The 13745-nt window shown below is 44.5% G+C and overlaps 1 protein-coding gene across 1 annotated transcript in view; it reads right to left on the bottom strand.

Annotated features, from left to right (window-relative positions):
• The window catches only part of NET1 (neuroepithelial cell transforming 1), a 92642-nt gene extending 82495 nt beyond the window's left edge, over positions 1 to 10147 (bottom strand). Inside the window, exon 1 of the mRNA XM_050936891.1 lies at positions 9990 to 10147. Within this exon, the coding sequence (XP_050792848.1) occupies positions 9990 to 10147 (158 nt within the window). The remainder of the gene's footprint in view (positions 1 to 9989) is intronic.
• Between the last annotated feature and the right edge of the window lie 3598 nt (positions 10148 to 13745).

Raw genomic sequence — 13745 nt, forward strand, 5'->3', positions numbered from 1 at the left:
AAATTGGCAATGAGATGATGGTTATCTGTCCTTCTGTACTGTCTGCTGCTATCATGGGTGCCCCTGGCTGAGATCGGCCGGGGGCGCAAAGGCAAAACTGGGAATAACTCCCCGAGTCAATCCCTCCTTTATGGTTTCTAAAAATAGAGTCAGTCCTGCCTAGAATATGGGGCAAGTGTACTAGAGAACCAGTGTATCAGAGAGCACAGCTGCTCTGTGTCAGATCCCGCAGAAATGATGAGCTATATGCCATTCACAGGGGATGCCCCTGCAACAACCCCACCCGTTGCTTCCCTCCTCCCCCAACCTTCCTGGGCTACCGTGGCAGTGTCCCCCCCATTTGTGTCATGAAGTTATAAAGAATGCAGGAATAAGAAACAGTAACTTGTTAGTGAGATAAAGTGAGGGGGAGGCAGCCTCCCGGTGCTATGACAATCCAGGCAGGACATTAAGCTGTGCAGAGGAGAGGAGCCCAGCATCCCGCTGCTATGGTAGTCCAGGCAGTACAGAATCTTTTCTTTACACAGGAAAGGGAGGAGACTGATGGAGCTCAGCCCCCAGTTGCTATGATGAGGACAGTTACCAGCCGTTCTGTCCCATCTACTGGGAATGACCAGGAATCATTCCTATTTTTACCCAGGCGCCTCCGGTTGACCTCACCTGAGGCAAGCCAGGAGCACTCATGGGCTGATGGTGACGACGGATATCAGTCATATTGTACTGTCTGCCACCAGGGAGGGGAGAGGAGCAGATACTGCTCTTCACTGCTGCAGCATCACGTCTACCAGCAGCATTCAGTAGACATAGGGTGACATTGAAAGAAGTCAAGAAACGATTTCTTTCCTTTTTCTTTCACGTGGGGGGGGGGTGTAAATTGACGAGCTATTCCCTGAACCACACCGGACAATGTGTTTGAACCTACAGGCATTGGGAGCTCAGCCAAGAATGCAAATACTTTTCGGAGACTGCTGGGGACTGTGGGATAGCTGGAGTCCTCAGTACCCCCTCCCTCCCTCCATGAGGGTCCATTTGAGTCTCTGGCTTCCCGTTACGCTTGTCACGCAGCACTGTGTAGCCTGTAGATTTTTTTTTCCAAACACTTTGGCATTTCGTCTTCTGTAACGGAGCTCTGATAGAACAGATTTGTTTCCTCATACAACACTCAGATCCAGTATCTCCCGTACGGTCCATGCTGGAGCTCTTCTTGGATTTGGGACTGCATTGCCACCTGTGCTGATCAGAGCGCCACGCTGGGCAAACAGGAAATGAAAATCAAAATTTTGCGGGGCTTTTCCTGTTTACCTGGCCACTGCATCCGAGTTCACATTGCTGTCCAGAGCGGTCACAGCGGTGCACTGTGGGATAACGCCTGGAGGCCAATACCGTCGATTTGCGGCCACACTAACACTAATCCAGTATGGTAATACCGATTTTAGCGCTACTCCTCTCATCGGGGAGGAGTACAGAAACCGATTTAAAGAGCCCTTTTTATCAATATAAAGGGCCTCGTAGTGTGGACGGGTACAGCGTTAAATCAGTTTAATGCTGCTAAAATCGGTTTAAAGGCATAGTGTAGACCAGGCCTAGGACTGGAAAGTCCTTGCCTTTAGGAATTGCCTGTGAGCATGTGGAGCATCCTCTGAGGCAAGTGAAAGAGGTGCCTGGATATTTAATTCTTTTACAGGAGGAATTCTGGGTTTAACTGGGTAGACTGACACTTGGGAAACATCCTATGCTTATCCTTTAATTCATGGGACTAAGATTGTCTAGCTTCAGCAGTGATAACTTATTTTTATCCACCCTGAGTTTCACACAATTATAAACCAGTAATACAATATTTTGCAAGCCATCAGTAACATGCTTGCCCTGAGAATATTATTAACTGTAGCATGAACAACAGATTATGCAACTGTATGTGGACAACAGAACATAAGAACAGGCATTCTCAGTCTGACCAATGGTTCATCTAGCCCAGTATTCTGTTTTCTGACAGAGTGCCAGAGGCTTCAAAAGGAATGAATAGAACAGGCAATTTCTAGTGATCCATCTCTTGTTGCCCAGTCCCAATGTCTGGCAGCTAAAGGTTTAGGGCAGTGGTACTCAAACTTTTGTACTGGTGACCCCTTTCACACAGAAAGCCTCTGAGTGCAACCCCCCCACCCCAATAAATTAAAAACACTTTTGAAAATATTTAATACCATTATAAATGCTGGATGCCAGGTAGGGTTTGGAGTGGAGGCTGACAGCTCGTGACCCCCCTCCATGTAAGAACCTTGCGACCCCCTGAGGGATCCCAACCCCCAGTTTGAGAACCCCTGGTTTAGAGACACCCAAATCATACGATTGCATTCTTGACAATCGCTCATAGCCATTGATTGACCTATTCATCATAAACTCATCTAATTATTTTTTAACCCAATTGTAAATTTGGTCTTCACAACTGCCTTGGCAACAGGTTATGTGAATTACTTTTCTTGGTTTTAAACCTACTGCCTATTAATTTCATCAGGTGAGCCCTAGTTATTTACCCCTTCACATTACACACTTCCCTATCCACTTTCTCCATACCATAAATGCTTTTACAAATTATGATATCCCCCCCAGTCATCTTTTTCTGAACTGAATATTCCAGTCTTTTTAAGCTCTCCTAGTATGAAAGCTGTTCCATTCCCCTAATCATTTGTTGCCTCTCTCTGTACTTCTGCCTATTCTAATATCTTTTTTGAGATGGGACAACCAGAACGGCATGTAGTGGCATTATGATATTTGCTGTCTTATCTATCCCTTTCCTAATATTGTTAGCTTTTTTGACTGCCACTGTACATTTAGAGGATGTTCACAGGGAACTAGCCACTATGACTCCAAGATCTCTTTCTGGAGTGGTAACAGCTAATTTAGACCCCACCATTTTGTATGGATAGTTGGGATTGTTTTCCAGTGTGCATGAGAAGCAGGGGGAAAAACAAAAACAAAACAGGGAAAAGGAAGAGGAAACCAAAGGAGAAAATGGAAGGAGGTAAAAAAGGGTGGGTCTTACAGTAACAGGGAAAGAAGACAAAGATTGTAAATATCACAAAATTGACAAGACTACTCAGGTGCAGTAACAGACTCTGAAATAATTAAAAACAATTAGGATTTCACATTTACTATTCTTGTTAAATGTTCTCTTAAAATAATATAGTAAAGTGCGACTGTAACAGAAATTTTTAAGATGTGTCTAGATTTTTGGTAAGCTGCACTTCAAATACGGATTATGTTATTTGTTAATGTTACAACCAAGTTTGTTTTTCCTTTTTATCTAAGTCAGTAAAACCTTGCACTGTTTCTCATTATTTTACCAACCAAGTGGCTAGTAGCAGCTCCCAACATAAGGAAATATCTATCCCAAGGAGCTTAAACACTCATTTCAGACAACCAGAAAAAAAGAAAAAAGGAAGAAGAAAAAAAAGGAGAAGAAAAAGAAAGAAGAGAAGAAAACGAAAAAAGGCAGACAATGGCATCACCACCAGATTACTTGGCTGCTAAACTAATGATGAATCACAAGTGTGAGATAAATGGAAAGAATGAATAAACATAAGAGTGAAATGGAGAGTTTATTGCAGAAGAAGGTATTTGGGAGGGATTTAAAAGAGAAAAAAGGCAGTGACTTCACATACTAGTTCAGGAAGGCCATTCTTCATTCAGATCTCTCCTGAAAATTCATCTTTTTTTTTTCTGTGCAGAAAGCCAGGCCCTTATCTTCAATCATGATTACAGTAACTCCATCTCTGGCCTTCCTAGCAGCCACATCATCCTTCCCCAGTCCATGCAGAATGCAGCTGCTAAGATTTTTTTTTTTTTTGCCTGCTGCTCTGACCACATCTAACACACACTACTTTGAATCATTCTTGTGACTCCTCCTGTTTTACCACATCAAAATTCAGCTTCATGTCCTCACCTTCAAGTTCCTTCATAGCTCCACATCACCTTACTTGAGCACTCGCCTCATGTCATGTCCCACTCACATCAGTGATGCCAGCCTTAAGAAGCTGACAAACAACTGTTTCTTCTCCACACTGTCTTGTCTTCACGGATCAATTCAGGGAGGGCACTTCACGTGTCACTACAGTTTTCTTTCTAATCCTCCTCAAGGCTGACCTCTTAACAGTGATGCCTATAAGAAGCCATCCAGTTAACGTCGGTCAGTCAGGTAACAACTGAAGACAATTTGCTCTTTATTTATAATGTATCTATATATAAAATTGCATGTGTTTTGACTATTTTTTCTCTTCTCTACCATTGCATGTGTCTTGTCATCTTACACAAGAAATGCCTATGTACTTGTACAGCACCCAGCACAATGGTGGCCTGATTCCGACTGGGGCTTCTGGGCACTGCTACAATAGAAGTGCTATGTAATTCAGGTCTCAGCATTGCAGCAAATGGCTGACCATGAACGAGACGACATTTGAAATGTTAACTGATACCTTTTTCAGGTTTCTTAATGATTCATTTATCTTTCACCATAAAGCATCAAGTGTGAGTTTACTTAGCACATAAACTTGCCAAACGCAGCGCAACCTTGCAGCTGGAACTCTGTCCCTACATGGAACTTCCTTTGGGGTCTGCCTGTGCACAGGACTCCACCTGCATGGATCAAAATGCAGGATTGGAGCCTAAAACGAGACGATGCAGCCTGTCCACAAAATAGTCGCATTATTTCCTTGTGCTCCCTTATCGGTCTGGCCATATCCATCTTTTGTCTCTTGTCTTTGATTGTAAGCGGTTTGGGGCAGGGACTGTCATTTTGTTTGTACAGTAACTAGCTGTGATATATGAAAGGGGGTGGGGAGGGCACAAAGCCATCCAGCTAGCTGTAAAATCCCTCTTGGTCTGTTCTCTGCTTGCTTTACCTGTAAAGGGTTAACAAGCACACAGGTAAAAGAAAAGGAGTGGGAACCTGACCAAAAGACTCAATGGGAAGGTAGAACTTTTTCAAATTGTGGAAGAAATTTTCCCTTTGTCTGTTGTTCTCTGGGCTGCAGGGACATGAAGCAGTAATTCTGTAAACAGCTTTAAGCCAGGTATGATTATAGATTATCAAATCTGTTTATCTGGAGCCTCGGATATGCAAGTAAAATTAGGGAATTTCTAAAAAGACATGATTATGGTTATTTCTTATTAGCTTGTAGACTCCTCTGTGCTAACCCCAGATGCTTTTGTTTGCTTGTAACCTTTAAGCTGAACCCCCAAGAAAGCTATTTTGGGTGCTCGATTTTTGGAATTGCTCTAGCAAAAGCCTAAGTTCCAGATGTATTTTCTTTTTTTGTTTTGAATAAAATTTACCTTTTTTAACAAGATTGGAGTTTTGGTGTTCTAAGAGGTTTGTGCATGTGCTGTTTGATTAGCTGGTGGCAACAGCTAATTTCCTTTGTTTTCTTTCTCAGCTCTTCCCTGGAGTGGGGAGGGAGGGGCATAAAAGGGCTTGAGGTACCTCACAGGGAAGAATCCCAAGTGCGCCTTCCTGTGTCCAAGGGTTTGTTTTTTGTCGGGTTTTTTTTTGCATTTGGGTGGTGGCAGCATTTACCAAGCCAAGGTCAGAGAAAAGCTGTAACCTTGGCAGCTTAATACAAGCCTGGAGTGGCAAGTATTAATTTTTAGAATCCTTGCGAGCCCCCACTTCTGCACTCGGCATGACAGAGTGAGGATTCAGCCTTGACATTAGCACAATGAGATCCTGGTCCATGAATACAGCTGCTAGGCACTATGATAATACAAATAATAAGTAAGCATTCCATCAGCTTATACAGCAACCTAAAGACTTCAGCACTGTCATCCCCATCTATGCTACAATTTGACCCATACCAGCTTATTGTAAGATAAGGTTTTTAACATTAACTTTAAAATGTTTGCATAAGCAGTAGTGCCATCTAGAGTGGAGGATGTTTTACTAAAGCCAGTCATTTTAAAATAATTCTAAACAATATTTTATCTATTTAGATTTAGGCTGGCCAATTAAAGAAACACCCTTCTCGTGCTCTGTGGGCCTTTGACACTGTTCAGCAACTTAAAGTGTACACATTAAATATACTGCCATAACTGCTCCCAGAACACAATACTAGAATTATGCACATTCCACATAAGCTAGTATAGTTGTAGAAATTATTTCCTAAGTAGTAAGAAGAGAAAGCCAGATTGAATATTTGTCTTGACTTTTCATAGCTTTGAGATTTTTTGGTTTTGTTTTTTTTTTTTTTGACATTCATTGAGGTGAAGATATATTTACCATTGAAATAAACTGACCTTGGAGGCCAGGGCATAGGCAGTTGTGAGCCAGATCTAATGCTGCTGCAGCCAGCGTGAATGCTGGACACAAACCCCAGGAAAGTTGAGTTAGTAGCTGGAAGAGAGTGGTAATAACCAGGGATCCTAGAAATCCATTTGCTAGAGAAAAAACACACAATTTGCATTTTTACAGAGAATCTTTAGTTTTTACTCCATCTCCCCAGCTCTGAAGACAGAGTGGAGAGCGATAGCTCCTGCCGAGACCCAGCTCTGAAGGCAGTGCCACAACCTGCAACAGTGCAGAAATAAGGGTGGCATAATATGGTATTGCCAGTGCTTAATTTGTCATGAAAGGTGCTGTTTCATAACTGACACATCAAGCCCAGAGGTGCCCCCGGGGCACAGCCCTGGCACAAATAAAGCACTGGGTATTGCCACCTTTCCTTTCTTCAGAGCTGGGTGCCTGGCCAACAGCTGCCATTCTCCAGCCGCTGAGCTCCGAAGGCAGAATCTGTTTGGCCCACACAAGGTTGTGCTTCGGTTTATGTGGCCCTCCTATATAGCATGTCATTTTAATTGCGGAAAAATGCAAATTGAAGTGTTTTGGTTTTTAATCAGAGAATTTTGTTTTTTAATCACAGAAAAAAAAGGGTCACCGGTAATAACAAAGTGGTCTGATTTGTTACAAATGGTTGGCAAGAGATAGCATTTATTTATTTTTTGTAAACATTCCCAAATATTTTTATGGCAGACAGGATATAAACAACTACTAAGTTTAACAAGTCTCTAGAATAGCATAATCACACACAAAGAAAAAAACTTTGTAGATTATAAAACAGACAAATCAACATCACCAATAAACAAACATATGTTGAATGATGGATGAAACAAGACATTAAATACAACTCTTAGCTGTAATGTCAGATTCCTAGATTCCAAAGGCAGAAGGGATTATTGTGATCATTTAGACTGACTTCCTCTATAACAGGCCACAGAACTTCCTCAAAATAAATTCCTAGAGCAGATCTTTTAGAAAAATAACCAATCCCGATTTAAAAGTGATTGAGAATCCACCATGATCCTTGGTTAATCCTTCCATTAGTTACTCTCACTATTAAAAATTTGCACCTTATTTCCAGTCTGAAATTTGTCTAGCTTCAGCTTCCAGAATTCAGTTGCAATGCTGCAGCTGTGCCACTGTTGCACTTCAGTGTAGACACTACAGTGACAGGAAAGGGTCTCCTGTTAATCCACCTCCCTGAGAGGCTATAGCGAGCTCAATGGACGAATTCTTCCGTTGACTTAGCTCTGTGTACACTGGGGTTTAGGTTGGCATAGTTATGCCAATGTAAGTTTTCAGTGTAGACCAGCCCTGTAATCAAGTGACCCCTTAACCATCTCTTTGTTAGAGTCAAGTTGCTCGTCTACTCAGATTATCATTAAGGCACATTGTCTAATCCTTTAATCATTCTCCTGGCTCTTCTCTGAACTCTCTCCAATTAATCAACATGCATCTGGAACTGTAAGCACCAGGACTGGACACAGTATTCCAGCAGCCATTACACCAGTGCCAAAACAGAGAGAAAATAATCTTTCCCACATCACACCAGGCACTCATGTTCAGCTGATCATCCACTATGACCACAACATCTTTTTCCAGAGTAACTGCTTCCCAGGATACAGTCCTCCATCCTGTAAATATGACCTACATTATTTGTTCCCAGATATATACATTTACCCATATTTAAAAAAAAAATTGTTTGCTTGCACCCAGCTTACCAAGTGATCCAGATAGCTCTGAATCAGTAACCTGTCCTGTTAATTATTTACCACTCCCCCAATTTGTGTGTCATCTGCAAATTTTAATCAGTGATGATTTTATATTTTCTTCCAGGTCATTGATAAAAATGTTAAATAGCATAGGGCCAAGAACAGATCCCTGCAGGACCCCACTGGAAACATACCTGCTTGATGATGATTCTCCATTTACAGTTACATTCCGAGACCTAAGTAAACCAGTTTTTAATCCCTTTACTGCGTGCCATCTTTGTTTTATGTACACAGTGCGGTTGTAGCTGTGCCTGTCCCAGGACTTTAGAGACACAAGGTGGGTGGGGTAATATCTTTTACTGGACCAATTTCTGTTGGTGAGAGAGACAAGCTACACAGCGCTCTTCCTCCGGTCTGGGAAAGGCATTCTGAGTATTACAGCTAAATACAAGGTCAAGCAGTTAGATAGAATATAACTACTTATACTAAACTATATCTGTTTGACCCTGTATTTAGCTATAATATTCAGAATACCTTTCCCAGACCTGAGGAAGAGCATGGTGTAGCTCAAAAACGTGGCTCTCTCACCAATAGAAGTTGGTTCAATAAAAGATATTGCCTGACCCGTCTTGTCTCTAATTAGTTTTATATCATTCTAATTTTTCAATCAAAATGTGATGCAGTACCAAGTCAAATGCCTTCCAGAAGTCCAAGTATAACATTAACACTATTACCTTTATCAACCAAACTTGTAATCTCATAAAAAGATGGGTGTTCTGTCTCATAGAATATCAGAGTTGGAAGGGACCTTAGGCACTCATCTAGTCCAACCCCCTGCTCAAAGCAGGACCAATCCCCAGACAGATTTTTGCCCCAGATCCCTAAATGGCCCCCTCGAGCATTGAGCTCACAACCCTGGGTTTAACAGGACAATGCTCAAAGCACTGAGCTATCCTAAGATATCAGGTTGGTTTGACAGAATCTATTTTCCATAACCCCATGTTGATTTTCATGAATGACATTACCCTCCTTTAATTCTTTATTAATCAGGTCCCGTATCAGCTGCTCTATTTATCTTACCCATGGAGAATGTCAAGCTGGCAGGCCTATAATTAGCCAAGTATCCCTGCTCAGTCTTTCTAAAAGCTGGCACATTAGCTTTCTTGTATCTTCTGGAACTTCCCCAGTGCTCCAAAACTTATCGAAAACCAATATAATAGTCAACCAGCTCTTTTAAAACTCTTGGATACAAGTTATCTGGACCTGCTGATTTAAAAAGTTAGGGGTCACTTTTCTCCCACCACCCCAAGGAAAGAAGACTCAGAGTCCTGACTTCACTGGTGGACTCAGGTTTCAAGTGTTTACTGTGAGATTTCTCAGCTTTTAATTGGAAGGGGGGGAAGATACTGAATCCATATCAAAAGGAGTTATTTGACTAAAACACTTAGACACACGAGGTGTTAGAAGTCCAGTTAAAAACCACTTCCTAGCTCAGATTTCACTTGCTTTCTGTTTGAGATGGCATAATCCTTCTAGCTCTCCAGCCAGCTATAGTGTTACCCAAGCGGAGTAGTACATACCTCACTGTGTAGTGTTATTTTTAACTAATACAGGCAGGGGGAAAAGCCTTTAAGGTATTTTTATGCCTCTTTTACAAAGGACAAGGAAAAAACGTTTCTCTTTTCCCTTGCTGGCCACCTTTAGAGCAGCTTCAGTCTTTTTGTTCAATTTGTACAACACCTAGCACAATGGGGGGTCCAGGTCCACGACTGGGATTTCTAGGCAACACTGCAAAACAAACAATACATAATAGTGACAAACAGAAACCCAGCGTGTGTAAGTACCCAGCAGCCAACGCTAGATCTGCATGTAAAGCCTTTCCTCCTTTGCCCACCTACACCTCGGGGGTCCCTGGCCCAGAGCGGGAGGAGGACGCTGGGGTCGGCTGCACCTACCGGCTGCAGGAGGCGGCCGAGGCCGAGGCCGATCCCATCCCGCCCGGGGTCGCCTCTGTCTCCGCCGCGGGGGAGCGGTTGGCCCGGGCGCTGGTGCTGGCCCTGCTCCGTCTCCTCCTGGGGGGCTTGTCCCCGCACGGGCCGGGCCCGCTCTCCATGCCCAGGCCTGGCCCCGGGGGCGGAGGGGGAGGGGGAGCCGGGCCGGGCCGCTGCAGCTCACGGGCTAATGGCGGCGGCGGGCCCACAGCGGTTTGAAAATGGCGGCGGCCAGCACCCGGGCCAATCAGCGCTGCCGCCGGTTGCTAGGAGACGGCCGGGCGGGGCGGCCTAGGGCCGCGGCTGAGAACGCTGCAGCGTGAGGGGGCGGAGCCAGCCGGGCTGCTCTTCTCTTCGGGGCGGGGCTCTTTGTGTTGAAAACAGGGGCAGGGCAGCTCCGTGCTGCACATGCGCTGTGAACCCCTGTAGACAGGGGAGGGGACGTAGGGGCAGAAAGAGGCACTTCAGGTCTCCTTGTCCCGTGACCCCGCCCCCATTGCCTCAGCTGGCTGGTACCCATGATCCTACTGCCCCCCCCCACCCCCACCCCCCGGGCAGTCTCTCCGCCAAGGACTTGAGAATAGCCCCTTGCTTTGGAGCCCATGAGTATTGGGGCCATGGTGGGCAGTAAGGGGCATGTAATGTGCCTGCAGTGCAGCTAGGAGCCAGCTTGCGTTGGCAGACTGGCGCTAGCAGCCCTTAAGCCACAGTACTAAAAGTAAGTGAGGCTGTAAAAGCAGCAAAGAGTCCTGTGGCACCTTATAGACTAACGACGTTTTGGAGCATGAGCTGTCCTGGGTGAAGCTTTCGTCGCCGAAGTGGGTATTCACCCACGAAAGCTCATGCTCCAAAACTTCTGTTAGTCTATAAGGTGCCACAGGACTCCTTGCTGCTTTTACAGATCCAAACTAACACGGCTACCCCTCTGATAAGTGAGGCTGGTGTAGCTCCAGCTGTTCAGCCTCCTGCCCCCCAAAGCTGGAGCGCATCAGTCTCCCACTGCTACTTCTAGCACAGTAGCTCCAGCCCAGCTAGCATGTTTCTGTCCCTGGGGGCTAGGAGGCTTCCACCTAGCTGCAGTGTAAACATACCAAAAGCTCTCATTTCTTTGCACCCTGCCGCCCTAAGGAAACTAGGCTCTAGCCCTGGCATGTATGATTTTGGAAGGCCCCGCTCACATAAGGAGAAATCATCTGAGCTGCTTGTAATTGCCGTATAAGTGCTGTTCCAAGTTTTGATGTGGTGAAACTAGCTGTTAGCTGAGGAAATTAAAACAGTAGGGGGGAAACAGCCATTGAGGAGAGGCGGCTGCACAAAAGCAAGCCATGATATTATCTAGTGCATGAGGATTTGAGCTACTGACTTCATACAGTGCTAGAATCTACAGGATACTAAATACGTTTAATGCCATTTCTGATTTTGTCTCTACAGATTTTTTTACCCAACCAGGCCTGCTTCCTCCCTCAGGTAAGGAAATTTTGGTTTTAGCATAGGCCCTGTCACCTAAGAAGTTTTTTTGCAGATTTATCAATGTTGCCAACTTCCACTATTTTAATCAGAAGTTTTGCTCTCTGTGACAATGCGGTTGTGGCGGGACCCAACTGAGAGTGCCAATTCAGGACAAATAGCTTAAAACAGGGCAGTTACAGCCCAAGACCGGGGTTTTTCCACCTCTAAGGCAAACCAAACCAGTCACTGGCTAACCACAAGTCACACAAGCAATTCCCTTAGACCTGTGGTCCCCAACCTTTTTGGCTGGCAGGCGCCAGCCGAAGGACCACAGCGGCGGTGGAGCACCTGCCAAAATGCCGCAGTGGTGACGCCTCTCGATGACGCCACTTGCCATCGATAAGCGACGTCATCAAGAGGCGTCCTTGCCTCCCAGCACTGCACGTACTCCACATCCTGATGGGGTTTAGTTTGCAGCGCTGGGAGCCGCACTCCCAGCGCTGCGGCACTGTTTACACTGGCACTTTACAGTGCTGTATCTTGCAGCGCTCAGGGAGGTGTTTTTTTCACACCCCTGAGCGAGAAAGTTGCAGCGCTGTAAAGCACCAGTGTAGCCAAGGCTTTAGACACCTTATATGACCCCCTTTACATAAGATTTGGTCCACTACAGGACCTTGGTTGCAACTATGTTCTATATGGGCCCAGACTATATCAATAACGTCACACCGTCTAGCACTGAAAACTTTTAGCATGCAGCTTAGAAACTTAAAAACTGTAAACAGGAAGAAATGGGAAAACAATAAAAAAACAGCAGCTAGAAGGCAAATGAAAGTTTTGCAATGATATTATGGGATCTGATGGCTATCTGTACCATTTCATGGACTTCTAGCATAATATAAAAGATCGTGGTGAAATTCAATCCACTAAAGTCTGGTCAACACTATCGAGTTAGGTTGACAAAGGAGGCTTAAGTCGGCCTAGCTGTGGAAGTGTCTACACTAAAATTTCACTGTCTTCTCTGTAACAGCCCTGCTACGTGGACTTAACTCCACCTCCACAAGAGGCATAGAGTCACTGTCAATGTATTTAGGTTGACGCAGTGTCATTGTATTATGCTTATGTCAACAAGGAGTCCAGTGGCGCCTTAAAGACTAACAGATTTATTTGGGCATAAACTTTGGTGAGTAAAAAACCTCACTTCTTCAGATGTTTTTGTGGATACAGACTAACACGGCTACCCCCTGATACTTGACACTATGCTTATATTGACTGTTACTGGCTTTCAGAAGCCATTCCACCATGCCCCACTCAGCATACAATCAATACAAGCATTCCTAGTGAGGATGCACATTGCCAACAAAGAACAAGCTGTAGACATGCACAAGCGATGTAATTACTGTGATGGCAGTATGCCGACATAAAGCAGGTTGACTTAATTTTGTAGTCAAAACATGCCCAAAGTCACTAAAATAAACTACATTAGTTGACACCCAGTTTTACAGGATACTGAAGCCCTGTCTAAACCAGAAACGTATATCTGTATAACTACATTATTCAGCAGTGTGAGGCTACGTCTTCACTACCCGCCGTATCAGCGGGTAGCAATCGATTTCTCAGGGATCGATATATCGCGTCTCATCTAGACGCGATATATCGATCCCCGAACGTGCTCCTGTCGACTCCAGAACTCCACCAACGTGAACGGCGGTAGCGGAGTCGACGGGGAGCCGCGGACGTCGATCCCGCGCCGTGAGGACGGTAAGTAATTCGATCTAAGATACTTTGACCTCAGCTATGTTATTCACATAGCTGAAGTTGCGTATCTTAGATCGATCCCCTCCCCTAGTGTAGACCAGCCCTGAAAAATCCACAATTCTGAGCAACACAGTTATACCAGCCTAACTCCTGGTATAGATAATGCTATGCTGATGGCAGAGCTATGATGGATTAATTACTACACTGATGGGAGAAGCCCTCCTGTTGGTGCAGTAGCATCTTCACTAAAGTGCTAGAGTGGCACAGCTGCACCGCTGCAGCTTTTTAAGTGTTTTAAGCTTTTTAGACCTGCCCTGAGCTTCCCCAGATAGGGCATGAGGACAATGGATGTTTATTCTGTGTTAGTGCTGAAGAGTTGTTGTTAGCCAGTTCTCACAACAGAAGTCAAGTTTGGCCATCTGTGCAGGTCTGCCCTGGTTTTCTCGCATTCTTCTGGTACCAGCAAGTGCTTTATATGATCTAAGTAGAAGACTTTAATATGTTTCTTCCTTACAC

The sequence above is a fragment of the Gopherus flavomarginatus genome, chromosome 1 (assembly GCF_025201925.1).
Source record: "Gopherus flavomarginatus isolate rGopFla2 chromosome 1, rGopFla2.mat.asm, whole genome shotgun sequence".
Classification (NCBI taxonomy): domain Eukaryota; kingdom Metazoa; phylum Chordata; order Testudines; family Testudinidae; genus Gopherus; species Gopherus flavomarginatus.